Source organism: Mytilus trossulus, chromosome 1, assembly GCF_036588685.1.
Source record: "Mytilus trossulus isolate FHL-02 chromosome 1, PNRI_Mtr1.1.1.hap1, whole genome shotgun sequence".
NCBI classification, from domain to species: Eukaryota; Metazoa; Mollusca; class Bivalvia; order Mytilida; family Mytilidae; genus Mytilus; species Mytilus trossulus.
Window position 1 is genome coordinate 36,578,505 of NC_086373.1, and position 22,958 is coordinate 36,601,462.

The 22,958-nt window shown below is 29.9% G+C and overlaps 1 protein-coding gene across 5 annotated transcripts in view; it reads right to left on the reverse strand.

Annotated features, from left to right (window-relative positions):
- The window catches only part of LOC134723190 (cAMP-dependent protein kinase type II regulatory subunit-like), a 47,134-nt gene that overhangs the window by 12,171 nt on the left and 12,005 nt on the right, over window positions 1-22,958 (reverse strand). For all 5 annotated transcript variants that reach the window (XR_010108009.1, XM_063586822.1, XM_063586829.1 and 2 more), the window contains exons 3-9: window positions 21,659-21,708; window positions 19,309-19,392; window positions 15,341-15,382; window positions 10,074-10,138; window positions 7,599-7,740; window positions 4,583-4,684; window positions 186-260 (exon numbers count right to left, since the gene is read on the reverse strand). Coding sequence is in view for 4 of the 5 variants with exons in the window: in XM_063586822.1 (XP_063442892.1) it covers window positions 186-260; window positions 4,583-4,684; window positions 7,599-7,740; window positions 10,074-10,138; window positions 15,341-15,382; window positions 19,309-19,392; window positions 21,659-21,708 (560 nt within the window). In the remaining variant the exon portion in view is untranslated. The remainder of the gene's footprint in view (window positions 1-185; window positions 261-4,582; window positions 4,685-7,598; window positions 7,741-10,073; window positions 10,139-15,340; window positions 15,383-19,308; window positions 19,393-21,658; window positions 21,709-22,958) is intronic.

The following is a 22,958-nucleotide window of genomic DNA, read 5'->3' on the forward strand; positions in this document are numbered from 1 at the left end:
AATATTCCATACAAATAGTCACAATAAATCCTTTGAAAGGTAACTTTATCAATTCACACATATTGAAATTTTTAACAGAAGTTGTATTGCTGATAATTTTTTGTTAGGCTAGTTTCTGTCTGAACTCCCACAGAATTGAGAAGTTGGTGTATTACAAAACAAAGTACCAACTTTATTATACCTACCTGTTTTATAATACAAGAATCTTCTTCAAATGTTTTAGAAAATAAGGCATCTGCAACATTCTGTCTTTCATAAATCTGAAAATAGAATTTGACCATATACATTAATTACTCTAATTATTTCATATACTAAGTTTTACTTACCTTTAAGGTTTAACAAAGCTAAGGAAACAAATGGATTGTGATCTTGAATTGCACTTCATTAATTATTAGAAAAAAAAGGTTGAATTTTTTTTTAGGACAAGTGTGTCAAAATGATGAATATATATATATATATAAAAATGAAGATGTGGTATGATAGTCAATAAGACAACTCTCCACAACAGACAAATTGACTTAGAAATTCACAATTATAGGTCACTGTACAGCGTGTATATCTGACATAAGAAGTTAACATGAATCTATTGAAAAAGATTTCCCAATATCCCTATCAAATTCTAATTCAACTTAATTATTTATTATTTTCACATATATGGCATTAATCTGGAAATCCTTCAACTTATGTACTGATCAAAAGGACTAAAGATGGATTTACAAACAGATCAGTTAAAACATTTAAATGTTCCCTATCATTGCAATTAGCCACAAAAAGTTGTTCATACATCATTTTACTACCGGAACTTTGAAGATTTGAAATGCATGATGCATTATTTACCTATTTGAGTTTTGTTTTCAGAATTTGGATCATTAATACATTCTGTATTTAAATATTCAATAAAGAAAAATGTGACTTTAAATCTTATTACTGATTTTTAAAAGTAAAGTTTGTGGTTTCCTAGGCTTACAACATCACATTTTTGTCTCACGTTCCATTGCAGGCAAAAACAAAAAGTTATAGCAATTTTACCAAAAAATATTATATGGAAGTGAAGTCCAAAGAGCAACAATTTATTTACTTCTATCAGAAATTTACATGCTAACAAATGTGTGTCAATTCAGTATGTAAAATCTTTCCGCATGAGAGAGCTTTTATATCTCAGAATCTAAGACACTAAGACTTTGAGAGTGCAACTTCAGTCTGATTTCAATACCACTTAATGTAAAACTCTTCATCCATACGCTCAGATAGTTGTAAACTTCTGCTTCAGCAGATTCAACAATGTCGTGAAGCCATTACCAAGATGATTACGTAGAACTACCAGATGAATATCAGACAGAAAAATCAATTCAGGACTCCAAGGACACTGAACTTATTGTGCTACAAATTTAACGCTGACTGAACCTGTGGCAGCAAGAATTACTACCCTGTTTTTCAACATTAAATAAACTGTATCGTTCTCCGGTAAAAGACCCTGAGATAAATTGATGTCTTGACATTACACAGGAAGAGTGATCTAAAGCACATAAAATTATAAATTGTAAAAGGTTGAGAAAGAAAGATGCCAATAAAATGTGATTATAATGGAAACCTAATAGACGACAACTTAAAGACCAAGTTAATGCTGTATTGATCTTTAATCAAAACATTTAAGCTAACATGTCTCAGACATTCACATGAAATGTTTAAGAAACATAAGTTGTTGCAGGATTAAACAACCAAATTTGTAGATACTGTCATACACACAAGCCCCAACCCCCCTGTACATTGTAATTACCCTTAAAATTCAGTTTGTCACTTAGATCTTAAATAAAATTTGTAAAAGCAATTCAACTGTTTGTCAAATAAGCTTGGCTTATTGTAAAACATTTGATTAAGGAAATGAAATTTAAATGAAGATGTAATTTGATTTCCAATGAGATAACATCGCCAAAGACCAAAGACTAAGGATGTAAACAACTTAGACACATCAACATATTTCTTAACCAAAAGCAAGGACAAATTTTTTTTTAAAATTTATGTATAATATCTGATAAAAGCAATGTCATATAATGTATAATTGAAATTAATAGTTGGAGATTGATTAATTTTTGTTTTTTTACAACGCTACTTTAGCAGTATTGACTATTTCATGGCTGACAAGTGTGTTTTTGGTGGAGGAAGAAGAGAAGAGCATGTAGCTTTCATATTTAGTTAATCTCTGGTCAAAATATCTATGCAACATACATGACATACTGGAAGCAACAAATGCAGAATAGTATGCTTACTATGCTACCATAATACAAATTACGATAGTGGCTATTACTTCCTTAATCCAATTTATAGCTACTCCCACTGGAAAACTTAAGTCTAAAAGACGTACTGTACATAACATACTCAAGATTGAACAAATAGCTTAAATCCTTGAGTTTCAATACACATTTAAATGGGTATGCATTACTTCACATTATAGAGTTACATTCATTATAGATTTAAAATTCAATTTGATTGAGCTTAAATACATATACATCTTGTTCAATAAGAGACCAGCAAGTCCTTATAGAAATTAATCTGTTTGGTTTTTAAACTGAACAGTCAATCTAGAGTGAGGTACTTTATAAATTACCAAGTGGGTCAGCATTGATTATTCATTATTCAATAAGCCTTTTCATATCATTCCATAGATGCAAAGTTACATTTTATAATAGATTATTTTATAATCTTGTTTGAATGTTATTCAATAATTACAGTACAGGGATTGCTTATTTCCATTCTAATTTGAATAACAAATGGTTTAAGGCTTTGGCTGAATCAGAGAGGAAAGGCTAAAGAATACAGTTATACTTTCTATGTCAACTAACTATTTCTTAACTTGTCATCTCAGAATAACTACATATAATCTTCAATGATTGGAATATTGAAATGAAATATCAACCTCTTTAACAAGTTACAAAAAAGGGGCAAGTTCATTTTGTTCTGATTTTTTTTATAATGACCTTCTTTTGTTTAGAAACTGATAAAAGCCAATATCAAAAGGATGCCATGGTATACTGGTTAAAAGACTCAATCTGAAGGTTGTACAGTACCCTATAGTTGCTAACTTCTACATCCTTTGACCTCTGGTGAGAAGATTGAGTTGTCTCATTGGCAATCATACCACATCTTCCTATTATTAATAAATTGCTCATCATGCAAAAATATATCATACTTTTGTTTACTAAAAATCTGAATCAAATAAATTTGTTAACAAAAACCTCCTCCAAGATTCTTCAAAAATACTCCCTTAAAATCTTAGCGGTAAATGAAAAGATTTGTAGATCTTTATTTTCTTCTTTATAAATTCACTTTACAAATTTCACTTCACACACTTTCTCCCTATACATTTCTATTTCTAATCTAAAAAAAAAAAAAAACACTTAATGCTCATAAAAGTCACCATTAAAGATCATTAACTCTAAAGGGTCAAATGAGCTAAAAATCAATAATTCCAAAGGCACCAATACTTAATCCCTCTAATTTAGCAAAATGATGGACCTTCCATGCTGAACCATATTTATGTTAACTTCCTGAATATATCATAATGGAGATTGATCAAGGAGCATTTTTGATTTTCCTTAATATACATCTTGAATTTTCATCACAGAAGACTGCAGTTGACAAATTTCAAATTGATATGTCAATTTCCTTTCTTTATGATTATATTTCCGTTGCAGCTGCTTTTATTAAATTATATTCCAACTAACAACATAGAAGTGTGGAGAAATCTGATATTCGCAAATTACAAGTGACATTTCTTCACACTTTCTTGGATTCTCCAATCAGATCATTTTGTCATTGCTACTCTCGTTAATAAGTACAAGGTTTCAATCTCTTTTAATGCTAGAACTGACATGACAAAAATTTCCAATCAAAGATATTTTATCTTTTAATTTTTCTACATTTTTTCATAAAATAAAACTGCAGGTATCTTAGGCAACTGGATGGTTTGTTGTTTGCCTTAAAACGTAACATTTCATGCATATTCATGATGATTGTCAACTACTGAATTCACTACAATACTCAAACTTAGAATCTACTAGACTAAAATATTTACTGTAAAATCACACTTAAAATTTTAACAGTAGTTTAAGCCCTTAAAATTCTTAGACTAGAACATTTACTGTAAAATCACACTCAAAATTTTAACAGCAGTTTAAGCCCTTGAGATTTTTAAGACTAGAACATTAACTGTAAAATCACACTCAAAATGTTAACAGTAGTTTAAGCCCTTAAAATTCTTAAAACTAGAACATTAACTGTAAAATCACACTCAAAATTTTAACACCAGGTTAAGCCCTTGAAATTCTTAAGACTAGAACATTAACTGTAAAATCACACTCAAAATTCTGTTAAACAGTAGTTTTAGCCCTTGAAATTCTGTTACATACATATTCTCGGTTCATTTAAAGGGGTTTTCAACTGCACTCTTATCAGTTAACTAAATTATAAGTTACAGGTAACATTAAGTACTCCTAATAATGTCATGCAGGAAAACATGAGAGGATACTTCACCTGCACTGCCCACTCTTTATGCAGTTAAAAGCTAATAAGCAATAAAACAAACCTCTAATGCTTTTAATACTGGTACACCTTCAATAAGTTGCTCGTACATCTTTCTTTTGTTGAATGCAGTTTTCAAAACTATTCTCCTAAATGTCTGCCTATCCTAGAAGGGAAAAATATATAATCTATTAACTGCATTACTCTGGAGAAAGATATACTTAACTGTTCATGATAAATTGACTTATTAACAATATTTGTTAATATAACAAAACAAGAATGTGTGTCTAGTACACAGATGCCCCATCATTTTCTATGTTCAGTGAACCGCGAAAATGGGGTAAAAACTAGATAGATCATATCATCAGGAACTTGTGTACTAAGTTTCAAGTCAATTGGACTTCAACTTCATCAAAAATTACCTTGACCAAAAAACATTACCCTGAAGTGGGACTGACAGACGAAGGAACGGATGCACAGATCAGAGAACATAATGCCCATAAATGGGGGAATTGACTAAGTAGCATTGTACAGCAAATATCTAAGAGTTTCCCCCCAAGAAAGTGTATGTGAAGGTTTAGCGCCACATGATATTTTTTTCTGTGTGTAACAGGAGTTGAAACATATACAATTTGGCTAAAAATGAAAATGAAGTTTATAAGTGATGTGGTTCAGAAAACAAATGCCAAATCCCCCATTATTTTTACCAAAAACACTGCCAAAATATTTTAATTCTAAAACCTGATCCTTTCCCATAGGTTAATCAAAGTAGCTATACTAAAGTACACAAATATTTCAGTAGACCTACTGACACCTTATATTATGGTTTCCCCATCTATAATAATCAATTTTCACCAAATCTTAACTTCATGGGATTATAGCCAGTCATGTGATTCACAAGGGAAATATTCAGACTGCCATTTCCATTTTTCTTCACATTAATAGCAGTCTACAAGGTATATTTTCTATTTTCCTAAAGCATTATTACAAATTATGCATAAGGAAACATTCTGTAGACAAAGTCTTAAATTACCTATTTATACGAAAAGTAATGCCAATATCTCTGATGCATGAAAATACTATTGTTCTGTGTTTCCAATAAATTCATTGATCAGAATGAAATATATCACATGCACGCCACTTGATCAGTGAAAGTCAATGACTTCCAACAGCAAGTCAATAAAACAGCCCACCTAGAGTATTATTCTACTTAATAACAACTTTTCCTGGTAATGCAAGGATCTTTTCTTATTGACACCAGTTTTAAAATCTAATATCATTCTACTATGTCGTTAGGAAAAAAGGAAGACATTTTAACTATGTTCTACGAAATTTCTCTAAATAAAGAATATTAACAGACTCTAAAATTGATCTAAGATATATATTAAATGCTGCAAATTCAGAAGTAATTGCGCGTGTATACTATATCATTGTGGTTTCTAAAGAACAAAAATGATCTATTTATTGCAATTCATCAGATCTAAGAATGCAAGTTCTTATGATTGTGATCCTCATCAAGCCATATTATTCCCATTCATGAAAACCTTGCAATAATTTCTAAATTAATTAACAATACTATATTTTTGCAAATAACTAAATTTCAAATGTAGAAACAAAAAACAATAAATGGTAAACATTGAACATTTTAAAACGATTTGATATAACTTGAAATTACACAGCTTACAGAATTTTGCATTTAATTAATGTAAATTCATTAGAGTCACATTTCACATAACAAATAGCCTGTCATCTAGTGGAACACTGCCCTTATAGTTCAATCCATTTAAATATAATGACCTGAGATAATGACTAAAAATCATTCAATCAAATAACCTAAATTTCCATATTATATAAAAACAAATACATCCATTGGCCAAGATAATGGACAAACAGAAAAGGCAATCCAGTGCACCTGCTGCTTCACAACACAGGAGACTGAGGAGGTTATAAAGTAGAATTCAATCTGAATGTCATTACCAACTATGGAAAAAGGGAATCCATTTGTACGGCACACTTAATCTTTTTTAAATGAGACAAAGTTTTAGCATGAACACAAGTGTTAGTCAATATCAAGTGTATTTGATATATTTATTATGTTAACTTATCTTTCTACAAAACAGATCCTATTTAATTTGTGCTTTTCATGTCACAAATTCAATATTTAAAAATTATGTCATCTTCAATCACTTCAAAGGATATTTATAGCTATAACCTTAGATGTAGTTTTACTTCATGGTGCCATAAATTGGATTTTTTTCTAACACTTTTCATTAACATTTTAAAATACAACAATGTAAAGGTACAACTAAATTTTAGAAATATTTAGGCAAAATGCAATAGAAGCAATATACTTTTTTGTGTGTGCAAAAGACCCTTAATAAGGTCATCCTCACCATGCCAAACTTTCTTTATCTATAATGGTTTTCAATTAGGAGTTGAATGCTTCTTTTTGTAAATTTATTGGGGTGTAAAAGCGTTGACCGAAGTACATTTTGTATGAAACGCGGAAGCGCTTCATTCTAAAAATGTATGTACGGTCAACGCTTTTACAACCCTATAAAGTTACAAAAAGAAGCATTCAATACTTATAATTACATTTTTTTTAGCTAGGATTATAAAAACATGATTTTCATGAAGTTTAATTTTTTAAATTCACCTGTGCACTTTATTGTGGGACCTCGTGTCATCATGAATGAAATGTTATTGTCTCATGCAATTGCTTACAGAATAACATGTGATGTGCAATTAGCCAATCAGAATAACGTATTATTATGAAACATACATCTAATGTAATTATGATAATATGCAATGCTTGTATTTTACCCTTATAATCCCGATTATTACTTTGTGGTCATGTTGGTAGGTTAAATTGGTTATTTGTAATTTCAAACAAGATACTCCAAGTTTGGTTATATTTGGCCCAGTAATTTTAGAATTTTTTGGTAAAAGTCAACAAATAACAGTCAATAAATTACAACAGAAACTGTCAGAGTGATCAGTAAAGCTCACACTGGCCCAAAGACACAAGACATAAATATCTGATTTTAACTCAAGTTAATTACGGGACCAAAAAAACCTACCATTGCCCATAATGTTCCTTCTGTTGTGGCAACTATTGTGGCTGCTCTTGGCATATTGTACATTAATGCTAATTCACCAAAGCTTCCGTTTGTGTCATAATTTCCTACCAGATTGCCATTTACAAATATATCGTATTTCCCACTGAAATAAAAGATATAAATGTGTCATTTAAACCAAAATATAAACTAAAAGACAGGAAATACAATTATTTTCTTTAACAAAGAAAATCAAAACAACATGTCAGTCAGATCAAACTACATGATGCTGGACAGGAAACTCCTTTCATCCTGGTGGAATTCTCTTATGTATACCATCATAGCTGATAGTAAGGACTGCCCATCTAAACCAACTAATTCTGATTAAAATGGAAATGATATTGTCAAGATAATAAGAACAGACTTCTGATAGGAGATATTTACGTCTCAAGATACCTAATATGGTATGTATAAAGTATTAGTCACAAAAGACTTCATTACTCTACCAGCGTCTTTTGCAAGATTCTTTATTGATAATGGATTAATAACTTAGAATGAAGAGAAATTATGTATTATCAGCTGCTTTGGAACAATTGTCAAGGTATTTTGACAAAATTACCATATCACTGTATAAAACTGAGTGGGATATTTTATCAATCAGGGTTGAAAAGTCATAATGATTTATCTTTGTTGTAATTATTGTCACACAATTGACTTTAGTCCGTAAATTACAATTGTAAACTCCCACAAGATAATAAGATTTAAATCTGACATTCTAATGACATTCTATTGTTGCTGAACCACCATATCGTAATGAGCCTAAATAGGTTAGGAATATTTAAATCTTATCAAATATGTAATGACCCATGTTTCGTGATATCAATATTGTTACATGAAGAAGGTAAACTAGCAAAACCAAAATATCCGGATGAAAGCAAACTGAAAATCTATTACCATTCTAGTCTGACAGAGGTATCTGGAGTTTCACACCTCCAAAATTAAACAACTGAATTACATCTTCAAAATTAAGTAACATATTTCATTATAAACACATACATATACAAATTTGTATAATTATACGTCTTAAAAGTTATTTTAATTTATATCTTAATGAAATTATTACTGCTGACCTCAGGTGGGGTTTTTTTTCTTCAATTTTTGGTGATACAGAAATATTGCTATGATATAATTCAGATTTGTCTTTAAACAGTGAATTCTTTATACATGCATTTTAAAAGTATAGTATATTTCATACAAAAATTTAAAAACAATTTCAAGTACATGTACGTACTGGCAGATATTTCTGTATGTATATAACAGTAAAAAAATCAGATAAGAAATACCTTAAGGGCAATTGCCAATTCTTTTAAATGTGTTCTTTATTTTTTATGAAATATGCAGCCTATTTTTTAAGTTTCGTAACACTTTTGACCTCCAGCTGTGACATAAACAATGAAATTTTATAATTGATGGGTAAACATGCATATTATTCACTTCACATTTTACTGAAGACATACTGTGATGTGTTTAGGGTTTTTGTAATCTTGTATTGCCCTCCATTACCCGAATTCTATGATTTGAAATAGATTCAAATTGTTTGCCAGAGATGAAAGATGCAAAAGTTTAAATAACATGGAAAAATATCCTTATTCTTTGGTCTTTAGTAGATAAATATTTGTCTGATTGACATTCATATCACTTCTTCTTATTTTTGTCATATCCTATTATTATTAAAATTAGGCAATTGTATCAGTATCACATTTCCCTACTTTTATAAGACCATAAATTAAATATTTATTGACTAGAGTGAAATATATTGTAAAACTGATACACAGAAATTTTACACAATATATTATTATGTCCTTTAAGCACCTGCCCTTGGTGGCTCCTGCATTTGGATAACTACATATTAATCTTGTTTATGTGCTTCAGCCACAAGGAGGACTATAATATAGTAATTCTTTTTTAAGTATTAGTTTATGCATGTGTTGTAAAATGTTTAATTTTTTCAGATTTCTGTGAAGAGGCTTGAGTGTCCTTCAAGCAACTGCCCTTGGTGACTCCTGCATATGAACAACAATACTGTTTGCTCATATGCATCAGCCATGAGGAAGGACTTAACTCAAAGTTGTTTTTTTCTATAATGATGTGATGCTGCTTCTGGTGCATGGTCAATAATCACTAAACATACAGTTTTTGATATGTGACTACATGTATTATTAACTCAATTTATATTTCATGCTTTTTGTCAAACATTTTTCTAATTATTTTTTTTTAATTGTCTATTACAATTGTGCGATAAAAAATCAATGTACTGATTATGTCCGTAATGGTCCACTATTGGAAATAATATATATCTCATCTTATCTATAAATTGAAAGGACAGAATTTAAACATAAATATTCTTTCTCTTTAGAAGTTAGGAATTGACAATGTCATTTCCACATCAACAATTTAAGAAACAAGTGATTTCCGTGAAAACAAAGGGAAGTAACTTACCTGTCTATTACATAAAAGTTATCTCCATCATCACCTTGGTCAATAACATGTTCATCTGGTAGTACCTATAAGTACATAAATACATTATACAATTAGTTTAAATATTTCTGATCAAATAACATCACAGTAAATCAAAATTCATCATAAAATTTAGAATGGAAATTAAGAATAATTCATAGTGAAAACAACCCGACCAAAGAGGAGAAACAGCCAAAGTCCACCAACAATATTAATCATAGTTTGATAATTTATATCATCCAGCAAGTCTCTCTCAAAGGCAAAAAGTCATTGAAATGGAAGAAAAGAAGAAAGGTTTGATGACCAAACCATAGTCATTTAGGAACAATTTATTTCCACTTTTGGGATGGCCTTGTGAAAAGAACAATGATCATTTATTATTGGAGTCCTGTAACATCATCTGTCAGACTTTGCCACTAGAACAATTGTATCTGACACTGCATGGGCAAATCCTCATTAATCATCCCATAGATTTTCTTCTTACTAGAAGTACTGGCTTCCTATTATAGAAATATACCAATAACTATATTTAATTGTGATGTTACATTCATTCATGGGTTTTCAGGGCATTCTTATCTTGTGAGATTTACATGAAACTATCATCTTTAATTAGTGAATACAGTTTTACCATAGTGAAGATCATGTTCAATCACTACTTTCTAAAGATACATCTCTTTGATTTCATTTGCAGGCCTGATACAATCTATTTATCTATCATGTCTAATGAGTACACCTAATAAACATCAACTATAGAGTCACACCGACAACCTGTCACACTGTCCTGTAGGTAGATTAAGACCAAACCAAATCATTCAAATTTATTAACAACCAATTACTTGAATCATTTTATTTAGTAATGATAACTGAAAACTCCTTTATAAGGTAATTTACCACGCTAGCGCCCCAGGAAATCAATTACAGCAAGAGAATTGTGTAAGAAAAGAATTTATCACTATCTGATTTGTGTATAACAAAATTCTATCGCTGTTCCGCTAATAAGAAAATAGCTAATCAGGAAAAGAGAGTCAACCTCATACATCACTTGGATAACCTCAAGACTATATCAAACACAAATCAAACTTGCATTAATCATACCACTCAGAACTAACAAGTCTGACTTATCACTAAATGAACAAATAAAGCCAGAATGGAAAAATAATTTGCAATTCAGAGTAAAATACATTCAGAATTCATATATCATAAAAGTTGGATAATATGATGGTTTTGAGTGGAGTTTGACATTGTGTCTACTGTTTCCTGTCATTGACCCTGCATGGTGAGGGTAAATAAGGTCACTTTAAATGACAATTATTTATCATGGTATTTTTGCTGAAGAAATTTTAGTTTATATAAAGATATCTTTACGTCGTTAAAATAAGAATTCAATTTCAAATACTGTAAATTTAGAAATTATTGTGAAAAATGCAACATGGTTATAACCGCAATAATTTAAACTAAAATCAGCCCAACTAATTTTGTTTCAGAAATAAATATGGCAAAAGAAATTGACAGGAGCATTTTGTTTTGACAATCCTATCTGAGGACATTGAAATTTTAATATTAATCTGACAACTTGGACAGTTATTTTCATATCTATTCGGAACACTTCAACAGTTCTACTGTTTCATTAATATCTTCTAATCTAGTTTTTGAAAATGTACATTAAATGAATCAACAGAAAAAAAGAAAATAAATCCATTAATAGGCATAATCATCCTCTGATTAAATTTCTACTTGGAGACTTGGTTATGTTATGAACGAAATGGCTACAAGGAATTAACATTTAAAGATTCCAATTGAGGCGATTTCAGCTTCATGTTTGAAAGGAAATAATTATATCATCATTTATATTATTTTGTATAACTCAATACAATAATCAATGCAGTTATTACAAGTGAAGGCAATTCATTACGCCATAATTAGTTCATTAACGCCTAAGTCCATTCATCATGTCTGTAAACTGTATGATTTTATACGATGCATTTAAAAGGACATATTCTTCAACATTTCATATGACTCAATAATGATCAATTACTTTTTTTTCATTTCAGTTGTTAAAGTAAAACCTAATGTACTTGTAAATAAAACCCGGTCTAGGTCATAAACTGCAGTTCTGCTTAAGTAATCATTATGACTAGAATTGACAGTGATTAAGGTCATCACCAACTGTAACACTTTAAGGGGATCACATAGTGTAGAGTCAAACCATCTAGCAATATATACAGAATTATTTACAATTTGTTTTGTTTCTTTATCAAGTCTTATTTGTCATAGGCGGATCCAGGGGGGCCCTGGGGGGCCCTTTCGTGGGAAAAATTTGGTTGAATATATAGGGAATCACAGAAGCACGACTGGTTCGGGCCCCCCTTAGGAAAAGTTCTGGATCCGCCACTGTTAGTTAATGAATGGCTATCATTTATTTTGAATTTATTGAACCATAAAATTAATTTTTGACTCTTCACATTGAATTATCCGCGAAGCGGATTATGTTAAATGTGAAGAGTCAAAAATTAATTTTATGGCTCAATAAATTCAAAATAAATTATTGCCATTCGTTATAAATAAATTTCTATCAAAAATAAGACTAAAAGAACTTTGTATACTATTTATAGTAACAATTACAACGTACACACATGTTGGCGTATGAATACACAACGTCAGAGTGGGCGTGTCGTCATAAAAATTGACAACATTGAAAATAAAACTAATAATTTTAACCAATCAGGAGACAGTTAATACACCAAATTTATTTATTTGGGTATAATTGTGATTGATAAAGTTTATAAGCAATTTTAATGTAAAGACAAATATGAGCTAATGTTATTTTTTTTAAATAGCTGGAGCCATTTGCAAATCTTCTCCCAGTTGAAAAAAAAAATCCATCGGAAAACAGAAATCATAAAAGGCAGAAAAGAGTATTGGACAGTATGTACATCAGACTACACCAAACTGAAACCTTTCAAAAACACATGCATGTATAAACAAATGTTTACTGCATTGATTCAGGAGTGTAGAAACTGCCTTTGATAAATCTCCATTTTTTATTTGTTCACAATAAATCATTATAAAATAGCAACAGAATGATTTCTGAATTACAGCAATATAAATTAAGTAATACATAAATGGTAAACGGTACATAAAAATTCATAAAGAATGCAACGATTGAACATAAATATTTATTAATCTTTGTATTATTTAAGGATTTTTTAACTGTTGTTTGTTTACGACTTTAAAAAGCGAAAATAGGAAATGAGAAATAAATTAAGGTGAACGGGTTTAAATTGTAAGGTTGTTCACATGTATTTACAATTTATCACTTGAATCAATGTTTATCATACATAGTATTAGCCCTATAACAGGACCCTTGGATACATTCTTACAGTAAGAATGCATTTAATACTCCAGTTCTACCTGTCCTATTCAAAGCAGATTAAAAGTCAGAAGTAAAAGCAGATTAAAAGTCAGAAGTAAAATGATAAAGTTGAATACCTTTCTAAGCCTTTGTCATCAACATGAGATAAACATACAATTCAATTTCCTCAAGATCTAGAGCATTACTAAAGAGAAAAATTGATTTGGCAATGCAGTTCATTGCCCGATTCTAGATACGCGAAATACAAACAAATTAGATCAAAATCAAAAGGTGTAACAAGCAACACAGTTGTTATAAACTTTTACCATGTCCTAATTAGTTCAGGTGTGATTTTATTCCTATTACTTTTATTTGACCCCGAAATCAACATATACATGTACCTTTATTCATCCTACCCTTTAGCTATAAATTTATAGATTATGTTTTATTATACATTTTCAGGACTAATACTTTCTACTAATGAGATTAAAAGGAAAGTTGATATTTGTCAAACCTGTGTTCATTACTGTCAGAGCATTATTTTGATATAGATAATTTTAGTCATTGAAGAAAATCGGTTAGAATTTTTCATACTACATATTTACAAAACAAACAAAAAAGAGAATATGGAAATTATGCTTCACCTGAATAGTTGATTGATTGTGATAAAACAAGGTGTTAAAAGTAATGAGGTCAAGGTCAAATCATACGCTTAAAACTTACAAGGTCATTGCAATCTAGAAATTCTGTCTAACAGAAAAAGTTATTTAGAATTTTATATATAACTACTTAAATCAATGAGTACTAGTAAATGTAAATGAAAACAAGGTATAGTTAAAATGACCGCTGGCCATGGTCAAACAAAGAAATTACACCAAAAATGCTTCTTGAGAACTCGAGCATGATTTCAGTTTTACTTAAATGATGCAGTAACTTTATAATTTAAAGTATTAATTACTTGAAGAGATTTTACATTGAACCAAGAAATTTTGTCAATTATATATAACGAGTCATGAGCACATAATATAGATGTGTAGTTTGAAGTTGCACAACTCTGCAAAGACAAACTTGTCAATTTTGATAAGTCCATAAAGCTCTAATGTTTCAAACAAGTTTTAAAGAGATGTGATTAGTTGATTTCAGTAAGGCATGACAAATTTTATACACATTTGTGCAATGAATGCACCACTTATTTTAAAGTTCAATTCCTGTAACTCAAGGCCTAATACTCATAAAAATTAGGAGCATGATTATCTTGCTCATAATCAGAAATCCACCAATCAAAATCATAAAAAAAATGTCTGTATTTAGACATAACATGATCTTAAAATGTAATATGAAAAACCCTATTCTTTATTCTATACCTAATATATTATCATATATATTTATTGAATTATTGGTATTCCTAATGAAACTAAAAAAAATAAGTGAATCTTCAATCTGATGACTTCCAATAGAACTTGATAATTAAGTGTTTCTATAGAAACATCACTATGACACTAAAGTTATTCATTGTCTCTAGTGAAGTTCTGATCCACAATACATCAGTAGAGTTTTAACAAACAGCCCTGTAATGTTAAAACATATTTTTTGCTGGTAGGTCCCTTAAAAGCTTTATACTTATAGTTATAGTCCAAAAAGTAAATAAAACTACACCTCTTTCTTTGGAATCAAAAACAGAACCTGTCTACAGATGGTTGATAGGGAGAACACCTAAGTATTGTTTTGCCTTATCTTGAACATGTTGAAAACAAATCGGAAACATAGAAGGTAAAAAAAGTCAGAAAATAGAAATAAAATAATATATTATGATATATCTTTTAAAGTAGCGTTATTCCTTAATTTCAAAATCACAGAAAAAACAATCTTCCAGTAACAACAAAAAATAAATACACACCTTCTTTTCAAACATGGCATCTAACACCTCTTGCATCTGTTCCTACAAAAAAAACCAAAAAGTTACTTTTACACAAGGATATCATTAGATATTGTTCTAATGTTAAAAAAAAATATCTGTAGGTTATTTTTCCTAAACCCCAAACAATATGCCAATCTTGACCAGCTGTATAACTACATATAATTAGCTTTGCTATTGTGGATTCATTTATTTTTGTGGCTATCAACTTTTTTGGATTGAGTAAAAGTTGCATTTTTGTGGATATCTAATTCAGTTGTTTTGCCATCTTCCATACAAAGCCTATAAAAAATTGTATTTCGTTGAATATCTGAATGTGTGGTTCACCTGTTCCCATGAAACCCACAAAAATTAGTATACAACAAATTCAAATAAAAGTTATAAATAAAGTTATTTTTCCTAAATCACAAGACAAATACCCAGTTGTGAGTAGCTGTATCACTACATATAATTGACTATTTCTTTATCATGTTTATGTATGCAATTAGACTTATTAATATATATATATATACTGACAGATTGTTATGATTGCAAAGAGTATGAAAATGGGTTCATGGTTGGGTGGTATACCAAACTATTAAGTCACTAATCAAGTTATAGATGTTCTTGGCATATAGAAGGTGTGTGTACATACAGTGTATTGAATCAAATATAGCAAAGCAGCCAGTTACTTTGTAGAGCAAATCTGACAATTTTTTCAATACATGTAGCTTAGGTAATCAAGTAAAAAATGTATTACTGAATATTTTTTTTTTCAATTTCATGTCATACAATTAAGGTAATTTCTAAAAGCAATTTTCCTTTTGCTGTTCTTATAACTAACCTAATATAAAAAAGAAGATGTGGTATGATTGTCAATGAGACAACTATCCACAAGAGACCAAAATGACACAGACATTAACAACTATAGGTCACCATACGGCCTTCAACAATGAGCAAAGCCCATACCGCATAGTCAGCTATAAAAGGCCCCGATAAGACAGTGTAAAACAATTCAAACAAGAAAACTAACAGCCTTATTTATGTAAATTGTTTGATATGTTTCAAACTTGTTTGATATGTTGTAATAACTCTTGGCAGTCTTGAATGAAACCATGTACTAGTACTGCAATTTGAATTTCAATCCCATTCATAGTTTTTTGGAATCTGTCAAAAAATCTGAGAATTCAAATATTTCTTGCACAATACTAAATGAAGTTACAATCTCAAAGATTATGAGTGTTAGGTACTATTGTACTCAAGTACATAATGATTAGTATTGCTCTTTCAGAAAAGCTTTTATTAAGCTTAAGTCCCTTCTGAAACATAAATCTTTTAATAAAACACTAATGCCAAGGCAAATTTTGTTTCTACTATAAGATACATGAAAGCATCCATACTACTCACAACGATTTTAGACAAACGCTATTTATAAGGAAAACTTCATATCAATGACTTGTGAGATTCGAAATACTTTATTTGAAGAAAACAGGATACAATATCAATGACTTCAACTAATCTTAGAAAGACCTGAATTTCTTATTTAGAATTAATATTAGGAACCTATATATTTAATTAACTACTGATTCTTATAAACAAATCCTTAAGAGGATTATCCTATAATCCATAAAATCATGTTAATGACCTTAGTCACCTTAACCAGACATGTACATTTCATATCAGATTTTTTTTTTTTTTATCAAACTGAACTTTGATGAGCTGCATCAACGAAAAAAAATGAAATGTGCATTCAATGATTCTATATCTGTGCACATAATAAACAAATAATTTAATTTTGGATGTAACGCGTCTTCTGATTGGCTGACGTTATTTTGTTATCAGCCCATAGATATAATTAAGTCATGAGACCGTGGCGCCATCAACACTTTTCATGGTTTTCTACGGTTTAAAATGGAATTTAGAATTAAATTATAAGAAATGACTGTCATTTTTTTCTGTCTATTCGAAATAACATAAAAAATGTGGTGCACACTGTTAAATAACCCGCTATGCGCGTTATTCAGTGTGCACCACATTTTTTATGTAATTTCGAATACACAGAAAAAATATTTCAGTCATTCCTTAATTAGAAAATGAAATTGATTGGAATACAATTCTTAAGTGGTCTTAAAACCCTATACAGTTTATACCCAACATAATCCCATTTAACCAAAATCCACCTCATACATTTAATAAGAAACAAGGCGACATACAGATTAAATAAAAATGTAAACAACTTGTACCAGACTTATCAAGTAATTAGTGAAATTGAAGCTCATTTCATGGTACAAATGTTGTGAATACACTGATACTGTTATTTGAAAGTTGTATCTATCTTGAACCTGAATTTGAAAGTTGTATCTATCTTGAACCTGAATTTGAAAGGACTTGATTACAATTTCTGTTATGATTTTCTTTCAAAATGAAATTAACTTCTTAACACTTTTTTAGTTATAAAGATCAGAAAATATCCAACCATTCTATAATTGTCAATGTTTTAGATGTTTAAGTTTACTTATGTATATGGTCAGTTGTGTGCAGGTTTACATTTGGAATGCCTTTTATTTTTGTTTATTTTATTTTATTGGAATTGGCTCGATGTGCCATATTTTTTTATACCCTGCGACTCCACTTAAGGATATTCGATTCAAATGGATGTGGAAGGGTAGGAAGGAAATTTCTTCTGCAACCAACATTTTTTTTGTCTACCGACAACCCATGTCCAAGAATAGAAATTCCCTTCCAACTCTCCATATCTATTTTAATGGAATAGTCCTTATCGAAATTATAATCATGTGATTCATTTGTTATGTAGAATTTACCCAAACAATATCTATGTCAAAACTATAGTTAGAAAATTCCAATTTCCACTGTTGAACAACTTTTTTTGACAACATGACAAAACATGAAAATCATTTATAAATCAAACAACTGAAATAGATTACAGCTTATATATCTGTTTCCATATCATTTCCACATAACATACTTTTGAGTTAAATGTCACTCCATTCAAAATAACATTTATTGGTATAAACCTATCAACAGATTCTGCTTTCTGCATATCTATTTGTTAAGAACTATTCAATAAACCCCATCTAACGTTCTGTAACTGAGAATATAACCACCCACATTTAACCTTCAAAAACATGCCTGCTAGCTATAACAATAATTTTTCTCAACAAATTGCATGATACAGGACAAGAAAACCGAACTGCTGACATCTATCTATCTGAAACACATTAGAAGAGCTTCCTTAATTTTACTGCCATGCATAAACACAGAGAGAGAATTAATGTGTTTTCCATACATAGTTAGCTGAGTAAAGTTGATAATCACAAAACCATTAGGTCTTCATCAAAAGATAAATTTCCATAAGGAACAGTCATAATACCAGTTATTAATCTAACAGGACAATGGCTGCTCTTGACTGGGTCTCATTAAATTGTAAAATACAAAGAATTATGTGTGGAGTTAACTGTACCAGTCTTTAATGACCTATTTATGCATATTGATGACCATTATTTTTCATTCAATAACATGGTAAATCAATAATGAACTTAAAACAAGTTATTTATTGGCAATGGTAATTCATCCAATGCAGGTAGAACATGTTTTTTTTTTATGTAACCTGGTGCAAAATCTGAACATGACCGAAGTTATGACGTAACTTCAATACTTATACATTTCTATTACATTCATATTGTTAATTATGGTACAAATTCTACTTGTATAGGATAGTTTACCCAGAGGATACAACCAACAAGACAATAAAGCATCATTCAAACAAATACTTTCTGTCAAGCCACAAAAATTTGGTAATAATCATGAAATTTGATGAATCAATTATTCCCTTAAACCAATGGCTCTATTGTCATTACTCCTCAGATTGCTCTTGAAAATGTGGAAAAAATGCAATGGAAAACCTCAAGCATATTTATTATTTACTTCAAAAATCTCAAATGCCTACTTACTGGTTCTAATGATCTAAATAATAAAATGTGTTTGACAGCTTCGTTCAATCTTTGTCTCTGTTCGTCTGTTTTTGGATATACAACCTGCAATAAAACAAATGCATGAATATTTTTTTATTACAAAATAAAATTGAAAATTTATACAATATAGATAATTGAAATAATTTTGTAATATATATGTAAAACTTTTCATGAAAAAAATATGCAAAGCAAAAATGTGCTGTTGTCTGCTCTATGGTTGGGTTGTTGTCGCTGTATTATGTATATATACAAATCATTTTTTTTTTACATTTTGAAAGTATTAATTATTTACCGTAATTTTATTAATACAACATTCTTTTTAAGCTAGAATCCCACTGATTTCTCATTTATAATGAAATACATTGATTCCCTAAAGATATTGATCAGCATGTAACTATAGAATTATGAATTCATTTATTTCATATAACATTTGATATTCTATTTATTTACTCAATTATATAGGTAAATGCTTAGCTGATAATTTACTAAATATGCACGTTCTTTGTACATTTTTTAATTAAACTGGTATACAGGATGTAGTGGGCAGGTATTTTCTGATTAACTTTCTGTTACTCAAAAACTACCTTATAACAAATAATTTGTAAGACTACAAATTGATGATACAAGAACAGATGATCTACAGACTACAGTACACAAACACTAAAGAACCATAAAAGCTAGAGAACAAATGTGGAAACATGCAATAGTCTTTGGATAAAAAATATTTTTTAACCATGTCTAAAAGAAAACATTTTAAAAAAGTCAGTCACATTCTAAATGCAAGATGCATGTTTTGAGAGATGCAAAATTTACTCCACTGATCAACTTCAAGTATATCAAACTAGAGGCTCTAAAGAGCCTGTGTCGCTCACCTTGGTCCATGTGAATATTAAACAAAGGATGCAGATGGATTCATGACAACTTTGTGTTTTGGTGATGGTAATGTGTTTGTACATCTTACTTTACTGTACATTCTTGCTGCTAACAATTATCTCTATCTATAATGAACTTGGCCCAGTAGTTTTAGTGGAAAATGTTAGTAAAAATTTACAAATTCTATGAAAATTGTTAAAAGTCAATCTAATTAAAATTTAATCCTTTAATTGCTCCTGTTCTGATATTGATGCGCAACATATCAGAACAGGAGCAATTAAAGGATTTAATTTTAATTAGATTGCCTTGATGCGCGACATATCAGAACAGGAGCAATTAAAGGATTTAATTTTAATTAGATTGGTTAAAAGTTGACTATAAAGGACAATAACTCCTTAGGGGGTCAATTGACCATTTTGGTCATGTTGACTAATTTTAAGGTATCACTTTGCTGTACATTATTGCTGTTTACAGTTTATCTCTATCTATAATATCAAAATAATAACCAAAAATGGCAAAATTTCCTTAAAATTACCAATTCAGGGGCAGCAACCTAACAACAGAATGTTCTATTTTTAGCCATGGCGGCCATCTTGGATGGTTGGCCGGGTTACCGGACACATGTTTTAGACTATATACCCCAATGATGATTGTGGCCAAGTTTGGTTTAATTTAGCTCAGTAGTTTCAGAGGAGAAGATTTTTGTAAAAGCTAACGACGGACGACGACGGACGACGGAAGCCAAGTGATGAGAAAAGCTCACTCTGCCCTTTGGGCCAGGTGAGCTAAAAATAAGCTTTTAAAACCATTGTAAATAGACTCACTTTCATTTAACAGACATCATATCAATGTACAAGTTACTGCACATATTTGGAGTAAGGCCATGGAAAATTAATTGTTGGTTTCCCCTAACATGGGAAAATTTTATAGACCCTGCAGGCAGGCTTTTTTTTTTTTTTAACCATGCATAATTTTATATCTATATGTTTTGTTTCTATAGGGGAACTATAATCTTGCATATTTCCAACATTTTAAGTTGTCTCTGTTAAAAAAAAAAATAAAAAAAATTAAATGACCCGGCGGTAATCCGAATGACCCGTCAGGTTAGGGGAAACCATCATTTATTTTTCCATGGCCTAAAATAATTATTCTCCTGTGTGTTCATCAAATGCATTGTCCTTTACTCCTTAATGGTTACCTATATTTAATAATGTACCTAAAGTTACAAATTGTGACCGTACAAAACAGTTAAAACCAGATACATGTAATAAAAGTTCTTTGGTTGACAAATCTGTTTGTGGAAACCCTGCTTCTTACTGTTGATACTTTTAATGAGACACTTTAATAAGGTGCCTAATTTCTATGTCATTCTCTTTTCAACAATAAACTTACAAATTTTCAAATAGCACAGTAAAATAAGATATCAAATTTAGAATCTCTTTTTAATCGTACTTACTTTTTCGTCTAAGTCTTCATCATCAGCAGGATCATATCGTTCAGCAGATACTGAAAATAATAAACATTTTAAACTTGTATGAAAATGTCGGACATGCAAATCTATTTAAATAGCTGAGAAAAAATGTCAAACATTAAAATTTAAGGAGTAACGACAAAAAGGGGAACACAAGCTTTGTAGTAAAGAGTATGTTATGTAATAACAAAATTAATATTTTTCTTTAAAAAAATGCCTGTAAAATATCTTGTATATGACAGTTGTTTTTCACTTGTTCTGTTGTTTGATAACTTTTGATTTTGCCAATTTTTATGGACTTCCACCTTTTGATATTAACCTTGGATTGAGTTCATTAGTTTTCACTGTTTTGTTATACTTTTTTTATTAAACACAAACCATAAGGTCAGTAATCATGGTAATTGTAATGAAAGTTTTCTACAACAATATTTTTTTTCTATGACACAGTACTAATGCTTTAACTGAGCACAACTTGCCACAAGTAATTGTTTTTAAAAGTTTCAAAAATATCTATAAACTCATTTTTTTTTATACAAATGAACATGTACATTGTGTATTGAGTTATTATATAAATTGAATTTTTAAATAAACATTTAGCGTTTGAAATAAATTTGTACTATAACAAGGATTTCATTGACTATTGATTTGACAACACTAAAAATTAAAAATCTAAATCTAACCATGTGTACATGTATTCCATGCATGCATGTACATGTAAACATAGTAAACATATTACTGGCAAATCAAAGACAATCAAAATCACTTATGCTCTAATACACTTTCTGTATTTGGCATTTCAAATATCTATGGTCTCTATAGTACCAAGTTAATCTAGAAATTGTGTTTTCTATGATACACATCTTTGTCCGACATATTTGTACTTTAATATATCGTTGAATCGACATTTTTCAGCATTTATGTCTTTCCATTTACTTGTCAATCAAGAAAATCAGATGTTCTGCCAATTTCCTGTTTTATTTCATGTCCAACTTTGTAGGGAAATAAACTCAATCTATTCTGCAATATCATTAGGATATTTTTCATTTGAATCCCCAGGTCCTTTTCATCGATAAGTTACAAAGAAAGATTATTTTGTATGGATGCCGTAACAAAGTTACATTGGTGTAATATAATGATTTTCTTTCTGTAACGATAACACAGGGAAACCTTTGAAGATGGAGATCAAATTTAATCAAAACTTATCATATCCCTTATTCCTTATTCATACATATCGAAACTTGATACGGTCAATACATAAATATGCAAATTCTCACCCAAATCATGG